A 24,752-nucleotide genomic window follows, 5' to 3' on the forward strand; every position below is an offset into this window, starting at 1 on the left:
TCATTGAACTTAAAATACTCCCTGACTAGGCAGCAGTAGTGAAATAACCACAGTGCATTTTTATAAACTGAAGCAGATTTCTCCTTGTTTCCTGTGTAGTTACTACTGCCCTGCTAACAGCTCTGCAGCTCAAGGCAGAGACTGCCCAGTAGGCCATTACTGCCCCACAGGCACCTCTCTAGAAAATCAGCACCCCTGTCCTCCAGGGACTATTAACCCATACATGCGTAAGGACAGTCCAGAGGCCTGCACGCCCTGCCCCCCAGGTACACTGCTTCACACCGCAGGGCCTCAAAGGAACAACAGGCCAGTGTTTAAACTGAGCTGCAGTAGATCCTGACAGTGATCCATGTGACCCGGGCGTCTCGCCCGATACCAGCCGCCTGCGTTCATAACGTCTCCTCTATTGCAGGTTTCTTCTGTGAGGCCTCTGGTCAGAGTGCACCGTCTGGACTGTGTGCCGCAGGACATTTCTGTCTCTCAGGGGCAGTGTCCCCGATTCCGGAGGACAGAGTGACTGGTGACCAATGTCCTGCTGGGTATTACTGCCTCACAGGCTCCTCCTCTCCACAGCCATGTCCTGTGGGGCACTACAGCGGCGGACACAAGAACACTGAGCTCTCTGCCTGCCTGCCCTGCCCTGCTGGTGAGACAGTCCAGATCAATACACATCTATACAAAATGAAGAAAACACCATAGAGTTTCTCATTACACTTATTAGTGTGCACAGGTGAACTTCACGGCTTTCTGCTTTAACATAAGCAAAACATGCACCAGTTATTTTTAACCACTGGGACTTTTCTGTCTTGTAGGATTTGCTTGTTCCAGCAGGGGGCTCTCTGCTCCCTCTCATGCCTGCCAGGTGGGCTACTACTGCCCAGAAGGCCAGAACTCCAGTCAGCCCACTGACTATGTCTGTTCACCTGGCCATAGGTGCCCCTCAGGCAGTTCTGCCCAAATAGCCTGTGTTCCTGGGACCTTTCAGAGTCTACATGGACAGGTGAGTGTAGGTTTGCGATTTTAGCTTTGCCTGAAAGTGCCCCGCCCCGTTTAAACGACGGTACAGTGATCCAGTTCTGCAGGCAGAGTGTGTGCTCTGTCTGCCGGGGTTTTTCTGTGCAGGTTCGTTTCATCCTGACACAGGTACTACGGGAGGTACAAGCACACCTGCCCCATGTCCTATGGGGCACTACTGCCCAGCAGGTAGAAACATCTGAAATTATACTACAGTGAACAACAGTATACGAACAAGAGACTTTTCCCACCATATATCTCTGCAATTGTTCATAGGTACGACGTTTGGCAAGGAGTTCTCCTGTCCGACTGGCACTTACGCTGGTGAGACAGGTCTGTCCAGCATGGAGCAGTGTACCCCCTGTCCTGCTGGGCAGTACTGTGTCTCTCCTGGCCTGGCCAGCCCCTCTGGAAACTGCTCTCCAGGGTGAGTGACTGCCCCCAAGGATTTCAGCTTACCACACAGTTTTGATTTGTTCCACCTAACAAGTACCCTGGTTTCTGTCAGGTATGTGTGTATCCATGGGGCCTCTCTCCCACAACCCCCTGGAGACGTCACGGGTCAAAAATGCACAGCAGGCTTCTACTGCCCTTCAGGCGCCAGACACATGCTGCCCTGCCCTCCAGGCACATTCAGCTCCCTAGAAGGTCTTGTCACATTTTACATAACAAGATATTCACTCAACACACTGAACAGACCGTGCAATCTGTGTACTCGGTGTTGTGATGTACGATCCAATAGGGGCCGTGTCTATAGCAGAATGCCAGCCGTGTGCACCTGGACAGTACTGTGGAGAATACGGATCAAGCAGACCATCTGGCCCCTGTCATCCAGGATATTACTGTGTTCTGAGATCAATCTCTCCCAGGCCTCACCACAACACAAGCAGCGGTAATGAACTGTGCTCACAAATGAAATCAGAGCAGGTCTGTGGGACATGGTTCCTGAAGCGGTGTAATCCCTTCATTTCAGAGTGTAAGGACAACAGACCTGAAGGATATCACGAGTGCTTCACTGGCGATGTCTGTCCTACAGGGCACTACTGCCCCACAGGAAGCTCCCAGCCTCTGCCCTGCCCACCAGGTAGAGCCCTGACCCAACGCATCCATCGGGTACACTTGTGAAAATACATCTCACATTCTCAGTTGAAATCAGAGAAATCTCACTCAGGATTAGCACAGAACTGACTGCCGAATCATCATATGATGGAAACCATAATTAGCTGAACAAGGTTCCAATGAAACTTTTATAGACAGATAAAAAGCAGTTTTACACATAGCAAACAAGTGAAAGGGAAAGTTGCTATGCGGCTGTTGCTGTGTGACAGCGTGTGCTGTTTGAGGACAGCTGTGTGCGTGGGCCCTGCGCGTGGGCCCTGTGCTTCTGACCTGCTGCCTTTGCCCAGTGTTCTAGTTCATGTCTCTTCTGGTACTGGGAAATTTAGGTGATTCTAAATGTAGAAGAAACATTACACAAAATGATTACTTTTGACATTTAATCCTATTTTTATTGAAGGCAATTTAATTATTTTTCATTGACACTGATGGGTTGTTTATGTCTCCCCATAGGAACGTATGTGGGTCAGCACGGTTCTGCCTCTGAGTCCCACTGTTTGCCCTGCGCACCTGGGTTTTATTGCCCCGACTGGGGCCAGAGCTCTGTTGAGTTGGGCTGCCCTGAGGGTTGGTTCTGCCCTGCAGGCACTGTGACTGGACATCAGCCTGGTAGGCCATAAAGACGGCCAGGTGCCAAACACTCTTCATGGTGTTCGGAGGTCTGATTATAGGGATGCTGGCTCACCGTACGCTCTGTGAAAGGAAGGAATCTGTTTCTACATGCTAATACTTCACCATACTCACCATACTTCATCAGTGCTGCTGTCTTGTCTGCATTACACATAACATGTATTATGTCATGGCCTGTGTAAATGGTTTGTACATTCGCCTGTCTGGTCAGGTCGGCAGTGCCCACCTGGTCATTTGTGTCCATATGGCAGTGTGGAGCCATTCGTCTGTCCCTCTGGCACATATCAGCCTCAACCTGCTCAACCCTCCTGCCACACCTGTCCGCCAGGTGACTGCAGTACAGTACAACTATCAGGCAGAAGTAATATCAGTGGAAACATTGCAGGCTTTAAGTTCTCAAGTTCTCATTCTCTCCTGTCCCAGGGTTTTACTGCCTGGAAGGAACCTCAGCTCCCATGACCTGCCCGGCAGGCACGCTGAGTGTGGTGGCGGGGCTGCCATCTAGGCAGGACTGCTCTCCCTGCCCTCCAGGATTTTACTGCAACACCAGTGCACTCACCAGCCCCTCTGGGCCGTGTGTGGCCGGTCAGTGTCTAACGCTGTTTGTTTTTCTCCGCTGCTAGAGTCCGTGCCTTTCTGATCCATTTCCTGAATTCCTGTAGGTCATTTCTGTTTGCCCGGAGCCCAAGAGTCCGCCCCCGTATCTCAGCTGTATGGAGACATCTGCCCTGCAGGCAACTACTGTCCTGAGCGTAGCGGTGCTCCTCTGCCCTGTCCTGTTGGGCACTTCCTTCCAGATAAGGGAGCTTCTTCTTTGTCTCTCTGCTTATCCTGCCCTCCAGGCCGCTACTGCGACACAGTGGGCTCCTCTCGGCCATCAGGTAGATCAAACACAATATACTAAAGGAGTGAGCAAGATTAAAGGCAGTTTTCTGTATATGATTTGAAATGTGAACGTAGGTTGTGTTGTAATTTGTCGGCTGCAGGGTTTTGCGCCCCTGGTCACTACTGCACAGGAGGTTCAGACACCGACACTCCTCACGCCAACCCCTCCCAACACGGGTGCTTCCATGACATCATCACAGAATCCTGTGATGTCATCCCCGAGTCATGTGATGTGGTTCCAGAGTCCAACCACACACTGTCCTGTCCGTGTGCTCAGAGACTCAACAGCACTGCTCACACTTCAGGTCTTTGCAGCGTGGCTGAACGCACGTGTATTGATCAGATCATGTGACGCATTTGTTTTAAGTGCCTTTGGTTCCTCCAGCAGGGGTGGAGAGGAACTGCACTGGGGCAGAACCTCCGTCAGGTTCAGCACACACTCAACTTCATTCCAGATCTGCGTTGGAGATCAGGCAAGCTGCATGTGCAGGCTTTAGAGGAGACATTTGTCCTGCAGGTCAGCTGGCAATTCCATTATGTATTTTGCCCTTTAATATCTATGATTATATATTTTATACCATTGTTAATAGTTTTAGATAAAAGTTCTAGATGGTTTTCATGACATGTATAAAAAGAAGTTTGATTCATGTGTTTCATTCAGCAAGGATTTAATTATTTGTTTTAAATAAATATTTAAATAATACTTATTTAAATTAAATAAATATATCAACCTTGAAATTCTTCCCTTTGTTATGGTTATTCTATTTTTTTAATCAAGTTTTATAAATTTAAGAGTCAAAAAATTTATATTTTTTCAGACTACAAGGCACTTTCATTTACCGTCCATTTGTGTGTCCAGGGTTCTACTGCCCTGTGGGGTCATCTCTGCCTCAGCCATGCAGTGAAGGCTCTCACTGCAATCGGACGGGCCTTCACGCCCCTGCAGCCCTCTGTCCTGCAGGCTTTTACTGCCCTAAAGGCTCCTCAAGTCCTTATGCTACAGCTTGTCCTCCTGGACACTACTGCCCCAGAGGGACACCTTTGCCCTTGCCCTGCCCACCAGGCACACTGAAGAGTAAGAAAACATTGATCAGAAACAGTGCCTTTTACTATTTATGGGTATTCTGAATAATCATGATTTTAAATATATTGCCTGACAATTAATTGAAGTAATTTGCTCAAAATTGTTCATTTGTTGATTATATCACAGCTTTCTACTGTAAAAACTTGAATAGCTCGCTCTGATAGCTCGTCCTTGCTAATGGGACTGACCTCTCTGGAATGTGGGCTCATACTGTCTGCTCTTAGATACTGCAGGAGGAGCCAGCACACAGCACTGCTCTGTGTGCCCGTCTGGATATTTCTGTGACCAGCGAGGCCTATCAGAGCCCAGTGGTCTGTGCTCGAAGGGCTATTATTGCCCTGGAGGTCAGAACACCTCACAGCCATCAGAGCATAAATGCAGAGTAGGTCACTACTGCCAAGAGGTGAGAACATTACACAAGGCATTTCAACCACATGTCAACTTTTACTGCATGTATTAGCATCGGTAAACAACTTTGCAGGGGAGTGTGAGTGGGCGTGTGTGCCCTGTGGGCACTTACCAGCCTCACGAGGGCCAGCACAGATGTGAGGTTTGTCTCACTGGTTTCTCCTGCCCTACAGAAGGTGAGCAGCCCTCCTTTAACAGAAGAAGAAGGTCGATTTGTTAGATTGCCGTTCATGATCACACATGTTTGTTCACGCCAGGTATGACTCGGCCGGCCCCATGCCAGCCTGGATTCTATTGTCCTGCAGGGACGGCCAATCAGAATCCATGTCCTGCAGGGAGTTATGGAAACAGGTCTGGCATGACTGAAGCATCTGAATGCACCCCATGTGATCCTGGCAAACACTGTGCAGGTGCAGGTACTGAATAGAATCTGAACAATGGCTCTCCTCACACAAGGCAGCTCATAAAGCCAGACTGTGCCCCCCCTCTGTGGCCATGACTCATTGATGTTTGCGTGTAGGAAGCACCTCCCCCTCTGGTCCATGTGCGGCCGGCTTCCTGTGTTATGGAGCTGCATCTCTTCCCACCCCCACTGACAATGTAACAGGATCACAGTGCCCACCAGGCTCATACTGTCTCCCTGGGGGTCTCACTCCAACACCCTGCCCCAAAGGCACATTCAGGTACTAATTGAATATCATGGAAACCTTACTACTACACACTGTGCCAAATGCACGTTCAGGTACTAAGCAAATATCATGGAAACGTTATTACAGCACGCTGCCCCAAAGGCACAGAGTGAATATGAACATGCAGTTGAGTGTATCATGCATGGCAAATGCCACAGGAAGTGTCTGATTCCCTCTGCAGTGTACAGGCTGGACTGACCGGCCCAGGAGGCTGTCAGAGATGTTCCCCTGGGTTCTTTTGCTCAGAACCAGGCTTGTCTGCCGTTACTGGACCCTGCTTGCCAGGTCACTACTCCGAAAACCAAACATGCGAAAAAAATGAAACAAACACATTCATCTTTTAATGCTGCAGTCTTTGACTACATTTTGTTTACTTCTTCAGGGTATTACTGCACTGAGGGATCTCCTACTCCTGCCCCTGTGTCTGCGGTGTTTGGTGATAAGTGCCCTCCAGGTCACTACTGTGGTGCGGGCAGTGCTGTGCCCATCGCCTGCCCAGCAGGCACCCGGCAGCCTGAGGCTGGTGGAAAGGGCCCAGAGGGCTGTAGGCCTTGCCCTGAAGGTAGTGATTTATTTCCACTCTACGTCCTGAACTTCTGCCCTCAGTCTGAATTTGGAATATATCAGGTCTCACACACACACACACACACACACACACACACACACATTCTGCAGTCATTCTGAGGTGCAGGTTCTCCAGGGGAGAGTGAAAGGTTGTCTTCCTTCTCCAGGACTGTTCCAGGATCAGAAAGGGCAAACGGAGTGTAGACCCTGTCCTCCTGGATTCTACTGCCCCTCCACCCCCCAGCAGCCCCATGGCAGCAGCGCTCCACTGATCTGTCCAGAGGGGTATTACTGTCCAAATGACACACTGCCAGACAGGCCTGTGCCTTGCCCAAAAGGCACATACAGTAATTCTCAAGGCCTTTCATCAGCAGGTGATGATGTTTGGCATTTGACAACTGTGAATTCTCTATTCGTTACCCACACACTGGTTCCATTGTATTCGTTTTGTCTTCGGGGGGTTAGATGAGTGCCTTGCCTGTCCGTCGGGCTATTTCTGTGCTTCACATGGACTTGTCCAGCCTTCTGGGCCCTGTGCCTCCGGGTTCCTCTGTTTTGTGCGTGCCGCGGTTCCCAACCCCAGTGACAACAGCACAGGAACTCTTTGTCCACCGGGGGCGTACTGCCAGCGAGGAGTCAAAACGGGTACAAATCAACTCTGCAGAAATGTTCTACTTCACTGAATTGACATGAACAACACACTGCTGTCTTTTTCCACTAGCAATAAGCAGTTTCATTAAGTCTTATGAATACGTTTTTTTTGTTGTGCCTTACAGGCGACTGCTCTCCAGGCTACTACTGTGACTGGGGCTCTAGCAGCCCAGAGCAGATACTCTGTCCAGCAGGCTTCTTCTGCCCTGCAGGCACATATCAGCCCATCGCCTGTGGAGCAGGGACGTTCAGCTCAGTGATGGGGAATAGTGTCAAAGAGAACTGTGAGCCATGCCCACCAGGCTACTGTTGTCAGGGTGGGTTACTGTTACCATATGGTGGTCTCCTGGGGGCCTTATCTAGATATCAGCTTTAAATCTGCATCTTCTAACATTTAGGGGACGGAGTGGTGGAACCTGATCCTTGTCCCCAGGGGTTTTACTGCCCCTTAGGCACAGTGATGGGCACAGAGTTCCCCTGCCCACAAGGGACAGTGCGTCCTCTGCCTGGAGCATTTAGTGAAGAGGACTGTTTGCCGTGCCCTTCAGGTCACCCTGTTACTATCTCTATTATGTAATAAAAGTAATAATATAGATACATTAACTCATGATGCTCTTTGCCCATGTAGGTATGTTTTGCGCCTCTCCTGGGCTTTCCGAACCTACTGGACTCTGCCAGGATGGATTTTACTGCCCCCCAGGAGCCATTAGCCCCAATGCCACTGGACAAACAGTAGATTTAACATCACGTCACACGCACACTGAAATGTACCTTATAGCTGTCTAATTAAGGATTCGTCCACCAGGTGGTGCTAGAAAGCAGCTGTAGCTTAAACTGTGACAACTTTATGCTCATGGTGATTTCCCTGTTCAGATTCAACCACTTGATTAATTGCTACATTTAGTGTCCTAAGAACAAGGGAAAATGCCTGAAGCAGAGCTGGGGGCCTCCATTCTAAAATCTTTACTGAAAGAGGGAGAACAGAACAGTTTGTGTTTGAGTTTGAGGCCGGTATGCTGGCCCTCCAGTGTGTCCCCAGTTTTATTGACTCGTTCTGAAATGTAGTTGCTGATTCTTCCATAAACAAAGGTACATAAATTCGAGGCACTCCTTGAACAACTTTTCAGCCCCTCGAAGGGCAAAACCTCATATCTGCCCCTATCTGCTTCTGTCATTTGCAGATGGAATCTGTTAGTAATAACATCTGCCCTCCTGGTCACTACTGCCCAGTTGGCATGGGCTACCCTCTCCCGTGCCCCCCAGGCACATTCTCCAGCACCCCAGGGTTAAGTAAGGTGCAGCAGTGCCTGCCGTGCCCACCAGGACACTTCTGTGAGAGCCCTGCGATGCTCCGCCCTTCTGACGCTCTGCTCTGTGATGCTGGGTAATCTATTCCAGGAGCTGCAGGCCAAGGCCTCACCAAAATGCACCCACATCAGTGTGGTTTGGGTATTTTGTATGCACTCGTAGGCTACTAATGGATTTGAGTGGATACGCTCACTATCAGTTAGCTTCTGCTCAAGGCTTCAGAATGAAACCCTAGCTGTATGTAGTTGAAATCATGAAAATGGTAGAAAAGAGAAAGACTTGTGGCTTTTTCTATGACTGATGCACTTGGTGGGAAACATAAGTGTTCCTTGTGCTTAGGTATGTGTGTCTCGGAGGTAGCCGTAGTGGTCGTCCAGTAGACGGTCTGGAGGGATATCTTTGTCCTAGTGGGCACAGCTGCCCCACTGGTTCCCCCGTGGAAGCGCAGTGCGAGCCTGGCACCTATAACAGTGCCCCCGGGGCAGCCCACTGTCTCCCTTGCCCCGCTGGCACTATGTGTCCCTCCCCAGCCACTCAGGAGCCCTCCCCATGCCCTAAAGGTGCGTCGGCATCTCGTCTAGTCCTGTATGATGGAATGTGTGCTTGATTGTTGTCTGAAATACGGCAATTTTACACCTTTTGTAGCTTTGCAGAAATAACAATCTAATCAATGCTCCAGGCTCTGCAGTCAGATTCTGTGTCTGCTCATTGATTTGGTGATAATGACTGTGCTATACAAGAGTGACATAGCTTGATCAATATGGAACACTGAACTACTGTTTACACTTTGTACCAGGACATTTCTGCCCTGCTGGTAGTGCTGCTGGACTGCCCTGCCCGGTGGGCAGTCTTGGTCCAGTCACCAGGGCCCAGTCTGAGGCTGCCTGTGTACCCTGCCCAGCTGGGCTCTACTGTGGTTTATCTGGTGCCTCTCAGCCACAAGGTCTGACGGAAATTAACGTCACAAACATTAAAAAAATTATCTCGTTTGTTTATACCTCACATATTTCACCTGTTTGTGTGTTCTAGGTCCATGCCAGGAAGGATATTTTTGCCAGAGTGGTTCTTCACATCCAGCCCCAGTGAACACATCCAGCTTCCTGAGTAATGGCCCCTGCCCGAGGGGACACTTCTGCCCCTCAGGCACCCTCACACCCCTGCCCTGCCCTGCAGGCAGCATTCGTAACCTCACTGGTATGTAAACATTAATAAACCAGACAGATGCCCTGGGACATTGCACTGTAGCGTGAGCCATAGTAACCACACACTGATGAACCCCACAGGTGGGTCTTCCCTAGACAGCTGCCTGCCCTGTCCTTCTGGGCATTACTGTGCCAGCGAGGGCCTCGATTCTCCAAATGGTCCCTGTGCTGCAGGCTTCTACTGCCCTGGGGGTTTCTCCTCCACCACTCCCCACCCTTTCCTCTGTCCTAAGGTCAGTCCCATCTTCACGCAGCCTGCCTGTCTTATGGTAATCCAAGCCTAACAGGCTGTTGACTGCCAAAATGTCCTCTCCCAGGGCCACTACTGTCCCTTGGGCTCTGCAATGGCCTTGCCCTGCCCCACAGGACAGTATCAGCCCAATCCAGGCTCAGACAGCTGCATCCCATGTCGTCCAGGTTTCTATTGTGAAGAGGTAGTAGTGGGAGATCCTTCACCATGTCCCCCTCACTCCTACTGCCCAGCAGGTACTACATAACGAACACAGAAAGCAGCAGCATCCATACAAACAACTGTAAACATTGAACGTGCTTCTTGGGTTTGAAATATGCAGCTACGATGGTGCCACAGCTCTGCCCCAACGGCACGTACACCCCGCCTGATACAGGAGGTCTGCAGGATGAGAGAGAGTGTCTGCCCTGCCCACCAGGAAGGTTCTGCAGGTAATCTCATCCACAATGCAGCACACTCTGCTTGCGGGGTCGTTTTGCCATTTTGTGGACTAAATGTGGTTGGGGAAAAAAATGCACATTACAGCTGTTGAGTTTGTTGAGTACTTAAACGAGCACTAACTCAGCAGATAGCACTTGTGGCCCTTGTTCTTAATTTATACGTTTCTGTTTATGGTTATTTGTGCTTCTTGGTACAGGTTTAATTCCTGTTTAAGTGAGCCTGTTTAATTGAAATGCTAGGTAATGGCATTGATTCCTGTAATTCAGTAGTCTGGCTCAAGGGTATGTGGCCTATTTGTGCTACTATCTAGGATGGATTCTGTGAACAGATGCAAAGCACTCTGCGAGTCGCTCTGGATAAGAGCGTCTGCTAAATGCCCTACATGTAAACGTACATCTGCTTGTGACGTAGGGGAGGCCGGGTCAAAGGTCCGTGTGCTGCTGGCTATTTGTGTGTCTCCGGAAGCTCAGAGTTCACCCCACAGGGCCCGATATCGCACAGCACAGGCCAGTGTGAGTGGGGCCTACAGTGTGCTGGTCTCTGCCCTGCTGGTAGGTCCCCGTGGACACTGTCCTACATTAAACAATGCTCTGGACATGACCCAACACAGCGGCACGGCCACACAGAATATCACGGGGGCTATTTTGAGACAGGGGTGAGATTCAAAGGCTCTATCACAGAACATGAAGGTGTGGCTGTGTGTGTCGGCAGGATTCTATTGCCCCGAGGGGTCAGGGCAACCGCAAGCCTGCCCCTCCAACACTTTACAAGAGAGTTCAGGAGGAAGCACTATAAATGACTGTCTTCCCTGCCCCCCAGGACACTGGTGCAAAGAGGGTAAGACAAATGCACACTGAACATATTTGTTGTCTAATAAAAATCTTGTTGTCTAGCAAACAATTGGAAGGCTACACAAACCTTCATAGCACTTCATGAGTCATCATACTCCAACAAGCTGTGATAAGGAAATCTGTGCCTCAATCCTCCTTGTAGGCGATCCTGTGGCGTACATGTGTCCAGAGGGTCATTACTGTGATGGCATAAGTGACTACGAGTCCAAGATCAGGCCTGGACCAAGGCGGTGCCCCCAGCTGACCTACCGCCCCACCCCTGGGGCACGGAGCAAAGGAGACTGCCTCACCTGCCCTCCCGGAACTTTCTGCAATGCTACAGGTCAGAAACACATTTAGCTGTATTTAGGTGAATGACCTTTTCAAATCACGTAGATTATATGGAGGCTAGATTGAAGATTTTATGATTCATCCAGCCTTGAGGTCAGTGCTTAGATTTTAGAAATATTATAAATTAATTAGGTCAGTCATATAAATTATAAATTATGTAATTGATAAATTTTTAATTAGAATTATCTAGGTCTTCGTGTCAGATCCCATTTTGTCCTTTTCATAATAAAAGTCACTTTTTCAGGTCTCACTGATTTCTCCAGCTTCCCCTGCCCCTCTGGTTACTGGTGCAGTGGAACAGGCCTGCCGGTCCCCTGCCCTCCAGGAAGCCTCAGGGCACTACCAGGGGCCTCGTTTCCCAGCCATTGCAAGCCCTGTGCAGCTGGCACCTTCTGCCCCGACCCTCGCCTGACAGGCCATCCTAACACTGCGGGTATCCCATGCAGAGCCTCGTACCAATGCCCCACAGGCAGGTTCACCTTGGCTTTTCCCCCCCTATTGACCAGGTTTCAGACTGGCTGAACACATAGACTCATCTGTCCTACCGAATCTTACAGGATCAGTGGTGGAAACCTTGTGCAGAGCAGGTTCATACTGCAGCCCACAAACCGGGGAGCCCACACCATGCCCTCCGGGTTACTACTGCCCCGAAGGCTCACATACATATAACACACCCCAGCAAGTGTACGTCAAATTAAAAATCTGTCCTAATACATGTTCATGTTCAGAAACGAAGACTAATTAATACAAGCAACATTGACAAAAGGCCGTCCATGGTTGATAAGAGTGATGTTTCTCTCGTCAGGTGCACATACCCACATTACTGCCCAGCCAACAGTTCTGCAGTGCTCTCCTGCGATGGTGGCTTCATGCCCTTGAACATCAGTGGTCTGAGGGTTTCTCACGACACCAGCTGCATCCCGTGCCAGGCAGGAACCTACAGGCCCAGTCAGGCTCCTCATTCTCACTGCATCACCTGCCCACCAGGCTACCACTGCCCCACAGGTTAGTCTCCTCACATGGGAATCTACAGTGGGAGACCAGTTAGCCACACCCAGTTGTCACATAACCACAGTATTCCAGTAATTTGATTATTATCACAACCCTACACACAAGTCATGGTTGCCAACTGTGGAACATGGTTGTAACCATCATGGGTCATTACACTTGTTTCTAAAATGTCTACCTAAGAATTCAACAATCACCAACGAATATATTCTGCTCCTCAGGTGTAGACCACTATGGTGGACAGTCGTGTCCTGTGGGGCACGTTTGCCCACAGGGGTCATCCAGGCCCATCCCATGCCCTGCAGGCACCTATGGGAACAGCACACACGCAGAGCTCCTTGAAGAGTGCCACCAGTGCCCTGCAGGCACATTCAACCACCTTCAGGGCCAGAGAGCCTGTTTCCCCTGCGGGAGCTCCTCCATGTCGGCCAGAGGTCTCCAAGCCACCACAGCACACTGCCTGGGCAAGCGCATGCTTCAGACCACATGCTGCATGGCTACACTGATGACGTACTGAGGGGTTTCTGTGTCCCCCTTGCAGGGGCAACCTCGTGCACGTGCATGGGCAAAAACCGGGCGTTCCAGCACTCCGACGGCTCCTGTCTGTGCAAAGCCGGCTACGTCTTCTACGATGAGCTGGACTTCAAGAGATCCAGTGCTGACAGTGTCCTGGACTGCCAGCCCGAGGTCAGAGGTCGCCACTCACTCAGACTCTACACATCAGGGTCCACTTTTCTAATGTAAATGTATGTAAACACTGATGTAATGACTAACAAAGATGTGAATGCCCCAAAGGTGAACAAACGCTGTGGAACAGGACAAGTGAGACTGGCCTTGTCCCAGGAATGTGTTTCCCCCTTAAAACACTCCTGTGACCTTACCTGTGGTCCTCAGGGAGGGAGCTTGGATGTGTACTTGGGCATGTGAGTTCACAGCTGTTGTTCTAATGTTGAAAACATGGGCATTATTTTCTAACCAAAGTCAAATTTATTTATATAGCACTTATTACAGCATATGTTATCACAAAGCAGCTTTACAATCATATGGGTCCAGATCCCTAATGAACAAATCAGGGGAGACAGCAGCAAGGAAAAACTCCTAAGGCAGGGATAAGGAAGAAACCTCGGGATGATCAAGACTGATCTTCCATTGGGCGTTAATGAAAGTCCATATTTATAGTTCTGATGTAGTTTTATAGTTCTAATTCCAGGCCAAGCAGTCAGTCCCTGCAACGTAGATGTTGAACGTCAGGTAGGAGTTGGCACAGGCACGGCCACTGGTGATAATGGCACATCCACCGGCAAAGCCTGACCATCTAAGCACTTCTGCAGAATTGTCTTTGGTAGAAGCATCTAACCAGGATATAAAACACCGGTTAAGTATGTAAACATCAATTTAAACAACCATATATATATAGCATACAAGCCAGTGATCAGCATGTGACTCCAGCAGACTTATCTATAGCAGCATAACTAAAGGGAGGGGCCTGGAGGTGACCACAGTCATGAGGGGCACTGAGCCATCGCTTTGAACCCAAGTCATCATCACAACTAGAGTGATCACATGACATGGCTGGATGACAGCATCATCCCCTCAGATCACCAGCAGACTCAATGACTGGGAGCCCCTGAGCTCCACACATTCACATGTAGAATATTAACTGAAGGTTTGATTAATAGGTGAGCCTTAGGTCTAGATTTAAAGATTGGAGCCATGTCAGAATCTCAGATTGGAGCTGGAAGACTATTCCATAACCGAGGCGCTTTAAAGGAGAAGGATCTGCTGTGGTCTTGCTAATTATTGGAACCAAGAGAAATCCTACATTTTGAGAGCACAGCAGGTGAGATGGTTTATAGTATCCAATGAGTTAAGTAGATATTGTAGGGCAAGACCATTTAAAGCCTTGTAGGCTAACAGAAGAACTTTAATCAAATCAAAACAACATTTAACTGGAAGCCAGTGCATCACCAAGAGAGTAGGACTAATGTCACCAAATGTTCCTGCCCTAGTTAAGACTGCAGTATTCTGTACAAGTTGGAGTTTCTTTAGAGACTGTTTAGAGCATCCAATTAAAAGACCATTACAGCCATATTTATAGCCAAATCTTGACGAGACAAAAGCATGGACCAGCTTCTCAGCATCAGCTAACAAAAGTAAATGTCTCAGCTTGGCAATATTACATAAATGTAAAAAGGCAGCCTTAGAGACAGTATGTGTGTGTATGTGTGTGTGTGTGTGTGTGTGTGTGTCAAATGAAAGATCTGAATCAACAGTGCCACCTAAGCTTTTTGCGGTAGATTTAGGCCATCAAGGGTAAGAGTGTAACATTCGGGTAAGGGAGGCTGGACAAGTGTTGACTATTTATTAACAAAACTAACAAAGCCACAGAAAGCACATAAAACAAACCAAACAGTAACCAAATACACCAACTAACACTGAAGGCAAACACTAAAACACTGAACAGGGGCAGACATAAAGGACAACATTAAAGACATGAAACAGTAAGATCACCAACAGCATATAAACTCACACTTACCATCATCAACAAAACTAGACACCAAACAGAGGGACGAGGAACCAAACCAAACAACACACACCTGAAAGCAAATATGAGGGGGCGGAGAACAAGGGAGGGGTGTGAAGACAGACACAACCAGGAATTTCAAAATAAAAGCACACAAAAGCGGAGAACACATGGAGAACCAAAGACATGACTGAGAGGAAGGAGGGTCATGTGTGACAAAGAGAAATATGGGATGAAGGTGCCCAGCAGTCGCATATATAATGAGACATGTTCTAGGACATGTTCTGTCTGGAAGAGAGTTGAGAAGAATCTACTTTCTCTAGAACTTTGGAATTGAACAACAAATTAGAGATTGGCCTATAGCAGCGGTGGAATTTGCAGCATTGTGTTGCTATGTGATGGTTTACACGTCATGTGAAGGCGTACGTCTGAGTGTGCACCTCTCTGCAGCTGTGATTGTCAGGTGTACGTGTCGGCAGAGGAGGTGTGTAACTCCTCGTGTGTGTCCACGCTGCCAGTGCTGTCTGCCAGACCGTCTCAGCCTGGACAACTGCTGCTTAGGATCAAAGCACTGGATGAAGACAGGATCTGGAGCAGAGTGAGAACTGTTTGTGTGTATGGGAATATCCGTGTGTGTATATATACATATATATTTGAGTGTGCGTATGTATTTGAGTGTGTGTGTGTGTGTGTGAATATCCATATGTATTTGAGTGTGTGTGTGTGTGTGTGTGTGTGTGTTAATATCCATATGTATTTGTGTGTGTGCAGAGGTGGGCAGTAACGAAGTACATTTACTTAAGTACTGTACTTAAGTACAGTTCTTGAGTATTTGTACTTTACTTAAGTAGATTTTTTTTAAAATACTTATGACTTTCACTTCACTACAGTTGAATAACAAATACAGTACTTATCACTCCACTACATTTCTGTCCAGCTCTCGTTACTCGTTACTTGTTACTTCCACACACAACTCTCCTCCCCTCCCCCGATAGTATTTTCACAGGTGACAGCCTATCAGCAATCAAGGATGTGTCTGTGAGGTGTAAAATCAAGTTCGGTGTCGCTAGTCGTTCTTTTCCTAAATAACAGCAACATGAGCGGAGACGGCGGTGATGGAGCATGCCAGGGTTGCCAACTTTTCAAGATCGCTTGGAGGGAGATTTGAACCTGGACTTGGTGGCGAGTGTAAATTGTTGATCGGGGGGTGGCGAACGTTACCGGTGCGGTGAAAAATGGACACAAATTAAGTATTATATCGCGATCGCCGGTGGTTGATAGATATAGATCAGAGGTAAATAAACTAGATTTTTTTTCGGCATGAGATATCGGAACTGTGGCGTGAGAGCGTGTGAAAACGGTCAAATGCGTGTGTCTCACGCTCAATGCGTGAGAGCTGGCAACCCTGGCATGCTCTTTTGCACCCATGGCCGTATCTCGACAAAATGTTCCAGTTTTCTGAACGGATGAATCATTCCTATCGTTTTAAATGCATGCTTTGTTTGCCAAAAACAAACTATATCACTGCATACCAAAATTCACCGTCCCACCTGAGGAAGTATATTACGGTATGCAGCCTAAATGTTTTGTTAAGTGACTATGTAGTCAGAGGAGCTTTGCTGTAAGGCTAGTGAAATGACTTTGCCTGCTCACTCCACTGCTAGGTCTGCTAGGATCACTATAAATAATGTTAACATTATATTGGCAAGTAATTCAAACTACGGAAACATCAATAAGGGAAACCGTGTGGGTTAATGTTTCCATTCTAATGTCAGTGTAGAATTAATGTCAATAATTCTAATGTGGCTGTGATTTCTAGTTTGAAAAGAGTTTGTTAGCATGTTGGGTGGCATGGAGTTGGTGGGCTTTAGCCATACTGCAAAAGGTTGTAGCAAGGTTAGACTACCAAGATGCCACACTGCTAATTTTACTTTGTCTTTGTTTATATTGACTGTAGCATAATGTTGTATTGGATGACTGAATACCTAACTAGCAAAGAGAGAAAACCGTCATTTTATTATTGACTTTTAATATGGTAACATAATTTGCTTAAACAGGTTAGGCTAGGCTAATCAGTGAATTGTGGTTTTAGAAAATGTTTTTGTTCCTTAAACTAAAGTGTAGGTTAAACTTTTCTGCTACCACTACCTGAATGATGTACATCATTGGAATATGCCTTATGGATTATTATCAAAGACTGTATGAATATTATGCCCAAAGAGGATTTGGTAGGATGTATAATACTTTTAAACTATAACTTTTTTACAAATGTGACGGAAGGTGTACTTTAATACTTAAGTATTTTTAAAAGCAAGTACTTCAGTACTTTCACTTAAGTAAGATTTTGAACATGCAACTGTCACTTGTATCGGAGTAGCATTTGACCAGTGGTATCTGTACTTTGACTCAAGTAATGAAATTGAGTACTTCGTCCGCCTCTGTGTGTGTGTGACCTTACATGTCATCCCTCTGGTCAGATGATGAATGTGTTGGGACCTGACAGTCATGTCAACCACATCGGAAACATCCACTTTGTCCAGTTTTCCACAGAAGGACTGTTTGGGTGGATTTTAAAGGATACTGCTTTGATTGACACCTTTTTCTCAGGTACCTTCAGTGGATATTTTATGTATTTAGCATCTGTTACCATTTCTCTTGATTGCTTACAGACTATATCTGGGCCAGAGATCTAAACTATCTGAACTATAACGTAATCCACCAAAATACAGACCCGTTTCCTAGAACTATAAATGCTATTCCCACTGCACACACAACTCCTCAGGTGGAAAGAACTATCAGTCAGATTAGATAAAAGGGCTTTTGGTTAGATCACTTGTACTGAATCAACGGATCAACAACGGCCTGCATGTAGACAGAGGATACGGGGGGGTGGAGGAAGATGAGGATGAAGGACATAGAGACAAATCATTTCTGATGAGATTCATGCAGCTCTAGCTAACCATGTCCTTGTCCGTGGGGTGGGTGGGGGCGGGGCTTTAAGACCACCTGCAGCAGGGAAAGTGGGCAGGTCATTTACACCCTGCCCCCCCTCACTGTGATTTGAGAGTGCTATACTCCTTACTGTTACAGCGTATGCGTGCACTGTAGCTGCAGGCTCTGAGGTACTCTATGCTGATGTGTGTCAGTTACTGTATGTTCCTGTTGTGTGAAATGGATGATTTGCAGTAATCCCACCAGGGATTCTATCTTTGCATCTTCTATCCTAATGAAGGCAGAAGCTATTTTCAGGAAAGCATGAGCTAGATCTAATCAGTGGTCATAGCCCACGATATCATTCGCTTGCACGAGACTAGATGAGATTAGTTTCAAGGCACTGATGCAGTCAGCGTCTCGACAGATTGACGATGAATCGGAAGGAAAGGAACAGGAAAACTGTCCAGTGATTGGAATATGCACAAATGTGATTACTCATGCTGTGCCACTCATTTGAGTACATGTACTACAGCAGTGTATACCATTGTACAGGCTACATGGTGGCCTATTTTTGTGTACTGTAACAATGTGTTTCAGAGTGGTCTTTTTTCTGAGCTGTTTCACCTCTTTCCACTGGGCTGCTCTAGTTTGTGGTGGTTTAATGAACACCTGCATATTCTCCTTTGCTAAAGCCCAAAGGAGTTTTCTTAGTTTCTTTGACATGGAGCTGGAAGGTCGATGGCCACGACCTCTACATCTATGTAACGCTCCTGCATGAACAGGCAGGTGCTCGCAGATGAGATTTCAAGGTTTTAATAGCAACCTGTATAAAATTGGGTAAAAAATAGTCATGATCAATGTGGAATATCCGAGCCATAGTCTGTGATGAAACATCCAACAGGGCCAAAAATCAGAAGGGTATACATAGGGACAAAACAAGAAACAGACAGATTCATACAGGACTAGGCTTGGTGCACACTAGAGATAATAGTGGCAATAATTCACACAGAATGATTGGAACAGAGAGTCTTTATAGGATTGACTATTAAACCACAGGTGAGTCTGATTAGTATTCCAGGGATGGTTCCGTGGTGATAGATTTATTGTGTAATCTGGGATCTGTCTGTAGTACTCTGTGGATTCGAGGACTGCATGACAAGCCGTGTTCACCTCCACCAGAGCATTATTTTAACTCTACATCCTTTATCAAATGTACTTTTTCACAAAATATCAGTTTTTACCATAGTACACTAAGGAATTAAAACATCTTGTTAATGTGTTATGCCTTCATACTGGATTCATTAAGATTTTTTTTATCTTAAGTTTTCATTGTAATGTTTCAATTTGACCTCAGCATGAATTGACCATTTTGAACGGCAATTTTGTATTGTGTGTGTATTGATGGCTTTGGTGTTATGTTTAAAGGCAATTTGATTCAGACGTAAGGTTACATGTTTTTGAGTGTAGAGTTTGGATTTGACATTGAAGTCTGAAGTGTGTGATTACTTCAGTTATACATTGGTGCATGTAGTTTTGGAAAATGGAGCATTGTTTCAAGCAAAGTGTCTTGGCAATCAAGAAAAACTGTCATGGACACTTTAGCACAAAGTGTTGTGGCTCAATAGTCTTTTTTATTATTAGATCCATTTGAAGTTCTGAATGGAGGTCAGAGAACAAACAGAAGAAAAGATGGTGGTGAGACAGACTTACTGTCCCAACCCCTACCACGCATCCCCAATCCCATAGCATGCCTCTCTCCCACGGACATGATCGTCTTCCAGATAACCATCAACTACACTGGTAACGTATTTTGCACAAACCGTGTGTCTATTAAATACTCATCATATATGTATGGCGTCTAATATCACAGTACTGGTCATGTAGATCGCCTCTTCAGTCACTTCCCAGTCTATCAGAAGGATCATTTATTCAGCAGTAATCCAGCCTGGGACTTTGGCTCGTTCCGACGTTTGGGACGTCTCATCAAACATTCCCACTTCAACTCCACTAGGTGTGCTTGCCAGTGTTTGCTAAACTGAACATGACATATGTAGATGATCTAATTCACAGCTTTTAAATGACCGGGGTTCCGTCCTGTGTCCACTGCCCCACCCCCAGGTTCGCACATGTGTTCTCTGATCCGGGGCAGTACGTGTTCACAGACAGCGTGGTGCCAGATTGGAGCCTGGTAGTCGTGGTGAGAGACGTGGGCACGGAGTGCGACCCCACCACCTTCCAGCCAGCTTCTCCGGCTCAGCTGGTGCGCCACGGGCTCGTCAGACAGCAGCGCCTCAACCTGCTGCCCGACTGGACCGCTATCACAGGTGTGAGGCTCCAGCCTGTGGACTCCCGTACCGTCAAGAGTAGGTGATTGAATATAGTGGATGTACCACTGGTCTGACTTGGCTGGGCGTTTATTTGCAGGGGTCTTGATTCTGTTGGTGGTGCTTGTAGCTGCGACGACTGTATCCGCCGTGCTACTGGGGCCCAGCCACGCCAGTCTCGTAGCTCACGGCAGGCCCAAGCCCAGGTGGCGTAGCCTGGGGCAGCCTAGCGTTCCTGAGTATACTTACCACGGAGATCAGTGAGTACACAGCTGGGTCAATTATTGGACGAAAGAAGACACATGACTCAAGACCTGAATGGGGTTTATTTTTTTGTGCTGCGATGTGGACGGCAGTGATCTGCTGGGGTTTCGGGGAGCAGGTGAAGGTGTAGAGGCAGAGGAACCTGCTGTACGCACAGGTGATCAAGCACAGTTTCACCAACTTTCCCTCTGCCTTCAAACTGTGCCTCAGATCCTGTCCCCGTGGCAGGGAAGCTGTGTGCGCTGTTGAAGAGCACACTGATGAAAAGCATAAGTGTTCTTTACAGCGTTTTCTGTCTAATCCTGTTCTGAAACACCTGTGCTGAAGGATATAAGAACACGCTAATGGAGCTGGAGGAGTTCAACGTGAAAACGCTGTATGACAAACTGGAGGACCAGAACCTGCACATAGCATCACAGCTGGCCAAGCACTGCAAAGACACGCAGGACTTCTACAGGAACATCTGCCAGCAGACCGACGCCCTGCAGGTGAGCAGCAGGACTAGGTGGAGACGTTCCTCTGGCGTTCCTGCACACTGCACGACACCGACATGATTGTTTTTTAATGGGTTTGTGCTTCTTCAGGAGATTTTGGAGAATATGGATCCCTCGACGGTTATTCAATGGAAGATGATGATGGAGAGTGATGCACGAGCCAAGAAAGAATCGATCTGTGGTACGGTGGTCAAGATGAACGTGTGAACTACTGGAAAGTCTGCGGCTGTTGGACTGTGGGTACTGAGGTGTGTGTGTGTGTGCGGTATGTGTGTGTTTGTGGATAGTGGAGCCATGGCTTGGCTTGACTGGAGCTGTTATCAGGTCTTTAGAGGCAGTGTTGTGCAGGCAGAATGGAGAAGACCCAGCAGCCAGCAGCCACAGAGACACTGGAGCGAGTGACCTACACATGGGCTGCACCCAGGTCACCAAGCCCACCTGCGACCACAGTCTCTGGCAACCAGTGGCAATCTGCATTGTACTCCACAATTTCTGAAGTAATGTGTATAAAGATCTGTGTCTATGACCTTCCATAGATTTCCTCAGATGATATGGGCAAAATGGAAGTCAGGCCTGACACAGAGGCAACCTCTAGTGATCCAGGTAGGTGAAAACTATAGACCATACTCCCTCCCGCCCACATGCACACTTCATTGGACATCTCCACCTTCTCATCACTGACATGCTCATACATCACGCTCCTCAGGAGGACAGGTGAACACTGTAGCCGGTGTGAGTGAGGAGGACCTGGTCAAGCAGGAGGCTCTGACTCCCCTCACCAGAGCCCTGCGAGACATCCAGCAGACCCTGCAGGAGCTCAGCCCAGGACCCACGGCAGGGCAGGATCTGAGTAGGGCCTTTAATCCCTCCTGCACACGTCTGTATGCTAGGACAGTAGACAGCAGCATCAGATAGTTTAATTATGTCAGGTTAAGATACGATGTATGGATGTGTGGATATATGGATGTATGTATGGATGGATGGATCACATCAGAGAAGCTGGGTGAGATTCGTTTAATGCACTTTAGATAACAATTATCCATCTTTTCATTGATTAAATCACATGACTAATAAGACTAATTAAGATGCTATGGTGTCAGTCTTTGTAATATATGCCCGTTTGTACCAGCAATACCCAACGACACAGTGGAGGGTCAGCCAGTGCACCTGATCCCCGTTGCCCTTGACAACCTCCCCCCACGGTGCTTTGCGGTCTTCCTGTTGGGCTGCCGCGTCGTGCGGCTCCTGAGCGGCGAGTGCTCCTTCCCGTCTGTCATGCTGCTGCCAGCCAGGGCTCTGCCAATCACGCGCACCTGCTCCCTGTGGGCCTGCTGCCATGGTGACTTCTATTATGACACGTCCAACCAGATCCTGTACGTCCTCGAGAGCAAACTCGAAAACGCCGGACAGTTTGTCTCTGTGCTCTTGCACGCCATGGCCTGCATTAGCTCGGGTACTGGGAATCCCTAAACCACCTCTGGTTTATTTCTTTGAACCATGTTCACTGATCCGTTCACTAAGAATCCGTGGTGTGATTTTTTTTTTTCCCCATCTGTCTTTCCTTCCAGGTCCTTCTCCACAGGACTTTGGTAGGGACCTCCATCTGGCGATATCCGCCCTCGGCACGCAGTTATTCCATCTCTCATTTACTCAGGAGCGACAGAAAGACGAGGTCGGAACATACCTGTGTGATGTGTAAGCTCACCTGAGGCCCTTGCAGAAATTCATGTTCTGATACTGATGTGTTTCCAGAGGGACGAGGAGAGCTCGCAGGTTTCCTTTGGAAGATTAGTGGAGGAGTTCCTTAGCGTCAAGGTCCCAAGAGAAACACGTTTTTCTCAAGATCTGCTGGCTGAACGGTTGGTCCTCCCTCCCTCTTTATACTAAAGTTACATGAGTATACAGGGTGCCAATACACTCATCCCTCCTATCAATTCCAGCCAGCAGAAGTACAAATATTTCAAGCTAGAACAGCTCCTCCTGGAACTGAAACCACCTCCAGCCATGAGATCCACACACAGTAAGTGAATTACCACCGCAGCAGAGAGCAAGAGGCCCCATACTAGGCCCTAAATAAAGATGGTGCAGAGCGAGGCAACACTTTTACTTTGATTTCAGGTCCAGGAGAAACGAGTCTCCAAGTACCAGTGCAGGTGAGCTGAATACTACCCACATATGCATTGCTTTTCTAGTGGTGTGTCCAGACGTCTGCCAGCAATGGCTGATGTGTTTGCTTTAGGTACTTTGCGTAGAGCAGGAACTAGACCACCTTAATGAAGCTTACCAACAGCTCAGCTCACGCCTTTCTGGCACAGTGCACACAGCCTGCTCGCTGGACGAGAGCCAATTACAAACCGACAAAGCCCTACAGGTACTGACTCCTGGTCTTGCCTCAGCATTGAGGGCAGTGTATGTGACCTGTGTGACTATCCTGCTGCTCTTTAGTTTTTGGTGTGATTTATTTATTTATTTTTCTGGGAGTGCTTCACTCGTGGGTTTATTTTTGGCCTGTAATGTCTGGGGCTTTCATGTTTGTCCAACTACTCCCTCTCTGCTCACTTGACACTCGATTACATGCTTGGTCTTGTTCTCTCTCTCCCTCTCTCTCTATCATTGCACTTGATTTTGCTTTTCTCCAAATTACGCTTTTACGCTTGTTATCTAATTTATGGTTTTCTATCCCTCTGTTTCTGTCTCTCACTTTCTCACTATTTCTCTCTTTCACACACATACCCTCTTCCTTTCTGTCTCTCTGCCCTCCAGGAACAAGCCATGATGCTGAAACTTCAACAGCACACAGTTGAGCAGAGGCTGAAGGAGATGAGAGAGAAGCTGTTCAATCCGGTACACAGAACTGGGCATCATGATCACAGCGTTTCCCAAACCACAGAGCAAAAACATCCAGACAGCCAATCTCCTGGTCCACAGTTACACAGTAGAAGACCAGAGTCCAGCCACAGTGCAGTTCCCATTAAGGAATCAACTCCGTAAACACCCAGAAGCTGCTGCTAGGGAAACAGACAGCGTGGCCTCAGCTGTTTTGTAAATAAATAAATGTATAAAAGTACAGTCGTTTATAATTTAAGTAAATGTAATTGGTTTGATTTAGTGTTTCATAAACTATGTTAAAGTTTCCTTTATTTATTTTATTTCAGGAAAAGGCATTTTATTAACAATTGTCATATATGTTAACGACTTATATAAACTTTTATATGTGTATTAACTATACAGTGAAATGCTAAACTACTGCTGATTAATTTTACAGAATAAGAAAAAAAAAACACTTTTCTCTATTTTAGTAATACGTTTACTTAAGTCGGTGGAAATGTCAGTCTCTTCACTACAATATAAAGATGATAAAAACTTAACTTGTGCTGTCACGATAATAATTGATTTAAATTTTTCAACCGATTCCCTAAGGGCGACACTTAATCAAGCAACATAAATCAACCACTATTTTAATTAACTCCGTCTTTAAAGACGTACCCAACCACTTCTTGGGTTTGGAGGATCTATGCTAACGGCAGCCATTATCAAAACGCCACTGGTTTCTTTTACGAGCGTCTACGCCCGTGTGTCTCCACATACTTACGCGAATTAACAGATACCGCTAGCATGACTTCACCTACATCACTTCACTCATAGAAATCACTCTAAATTTATTCGTACGTACAGTACCTGCTTGAGGTTTCCTGTTGGTTGTTTTTTGTCGTGTCTTTCATAGCCATGAAATGAAACGGCCCAACATGACGACCGTTGAAGCGCGAGCGTCCGCCATGGG

At 47.3% G+C, this 24,752-nt stretch overlaps 1 protein-coding gene and 1 long non-coding RNA gene across 2 annotated transcripts in view; one reads left to right on the forward strand and one right to left on the reverse strand.

The window, feature by feature from the left end:
* LOC143478050 (uncharacterized) overlaps positions 1–24,752 on the reverse strand; it is a 29,841-nt gene that overhangs the window by 3,636 nt on the left and 1,453 nt on the right. The window contains exons 2-7 of the long non-coding RNA XR_013121683.1: positions 5,250–5,326; positions 4,918–5,122; positions 4,486–4,713; positions 2,987–3,092; positions 2,641–2,823; positions 2,404–2,465 (exon numbers count right to left, since the gene is read on the reverse strand). This is a non-coding gene — a long non-coding RNA (uncharacterized LOC143478050). The remainder of the gene's footprint in view (positions 1–2,403; positions 2,466–2,640; positions 2,824–2,986; positions 3,093–4,485; positions 4,714–4,917; positions 5,123–5,249; positions 5,327–24,752) is intronic.
* On the forward strand, positions 209–24,722 carry LOC143478045 (uncharacterized). The gene is made up of 61 exons (XM_076976974.1): positions 209–266; positions 413–646; positions 813–1,000; positions 1,083–1,203; positions 1,291–1,441; positions 1,523–1,662; positions 1,757–1,906; positions 1,988–2,098; positions 2,584–2,739; positions 2,972–3,088; positions 3,184–3,345; positions 3,423–3,641; positions 3,747–3,950; positions 4,034–4,162; positions 4,505–4,720; positions 4,954–5,132; positions 5,211–5,313; positions 5,395–5,553; positions 5,658–5,820; positions 6,008–6,111; positions 6,209–6,388; positions 6,558–6,764; positions 6,856–7,035; positions 7,167–7,358; positions 7,440–7,589; positions 7,670–7,773; positions 8,223–8,425; positions 8,689–8,909; positions 9,146–9,292; positions 9,379–9,543; positions 9,633–9,784; positions 9,869–10,037; positions 10,124–10,232; positions 10,654–10,793; positions 10,954–11,079; positions 11,236–11,415; positions 11,668–11,892; positions 11,981–12,107; positions 12,229–12,428; positions 12,653–12,865; positions 12,973–13,118; positions 13,227–13,354; positions 15,406–15,553; positions 17,433–17,562; positions 19,531–19,689; positions 19,774–19,900; positions 20,008–20,213; positions 20,314–20,473; positions 20,570–20,634; positions 20,805–20,965; positions 21,062–21,152; positions 21,259–21,395; positions 21,508–21,574; positions 21,678–21,821; positions 22,101–22,424; positions 22,540–22,643; positions 22,724–22,830; positions 22,912–22,991; positions 23,090–23,124; positions 23,211–23,342; positions 23,735–24,722. Exons 1-61 carry the CDS (start codon positions 224–226, stop codon positions 23,960–23,962), a joined length of 9,318 nt encoding a protein of 3,105 aa, XP_076833089.1. The 5' UTR covers positions 209–223; the 3' UTR covers positions 23,963–24,722.

The sequence above is a fragment of the Brachyhypopomus gauderio genome, chromosome 16 (genome assembly GCF_052324685.1).
Source record: "Brachyhypopomus gauderio isolate BG-103 chromosome 16, BGAUD_0.2, whole genome shotgun sequence".
NCBI lineage: Eukaryota > Metazoa > Chordata > Actinopteri > Gymnotiformes > Hypopomidae > Brachyhypopomus > Brachyhypopomus gauderio.

Bases quoted from the DNA above. Each gene is read 5' to 3' on its own strand.
- LOC143478045 (XM_076976974.1), top strand. From the start codon at position 224: ATGCGTAAGGACAGTCCAGAGGCCTGCACGCCCTGCCCCCCAG. The intron at 11,416-11,667 runs GTCAGAAACACA...TCACTTTTTCAG, and splicing joins AACTTTCTGCAATGCTACAG to GTCTCACTGATTTCTCCAGC. The intron at 15,554-17,432 runs GTGAGAACTGTT...CCCTCTGGTCAG, and splicing joins AAGACAGGATCTGGAGCAGA to ATGATGAATGTGTTGGGACC.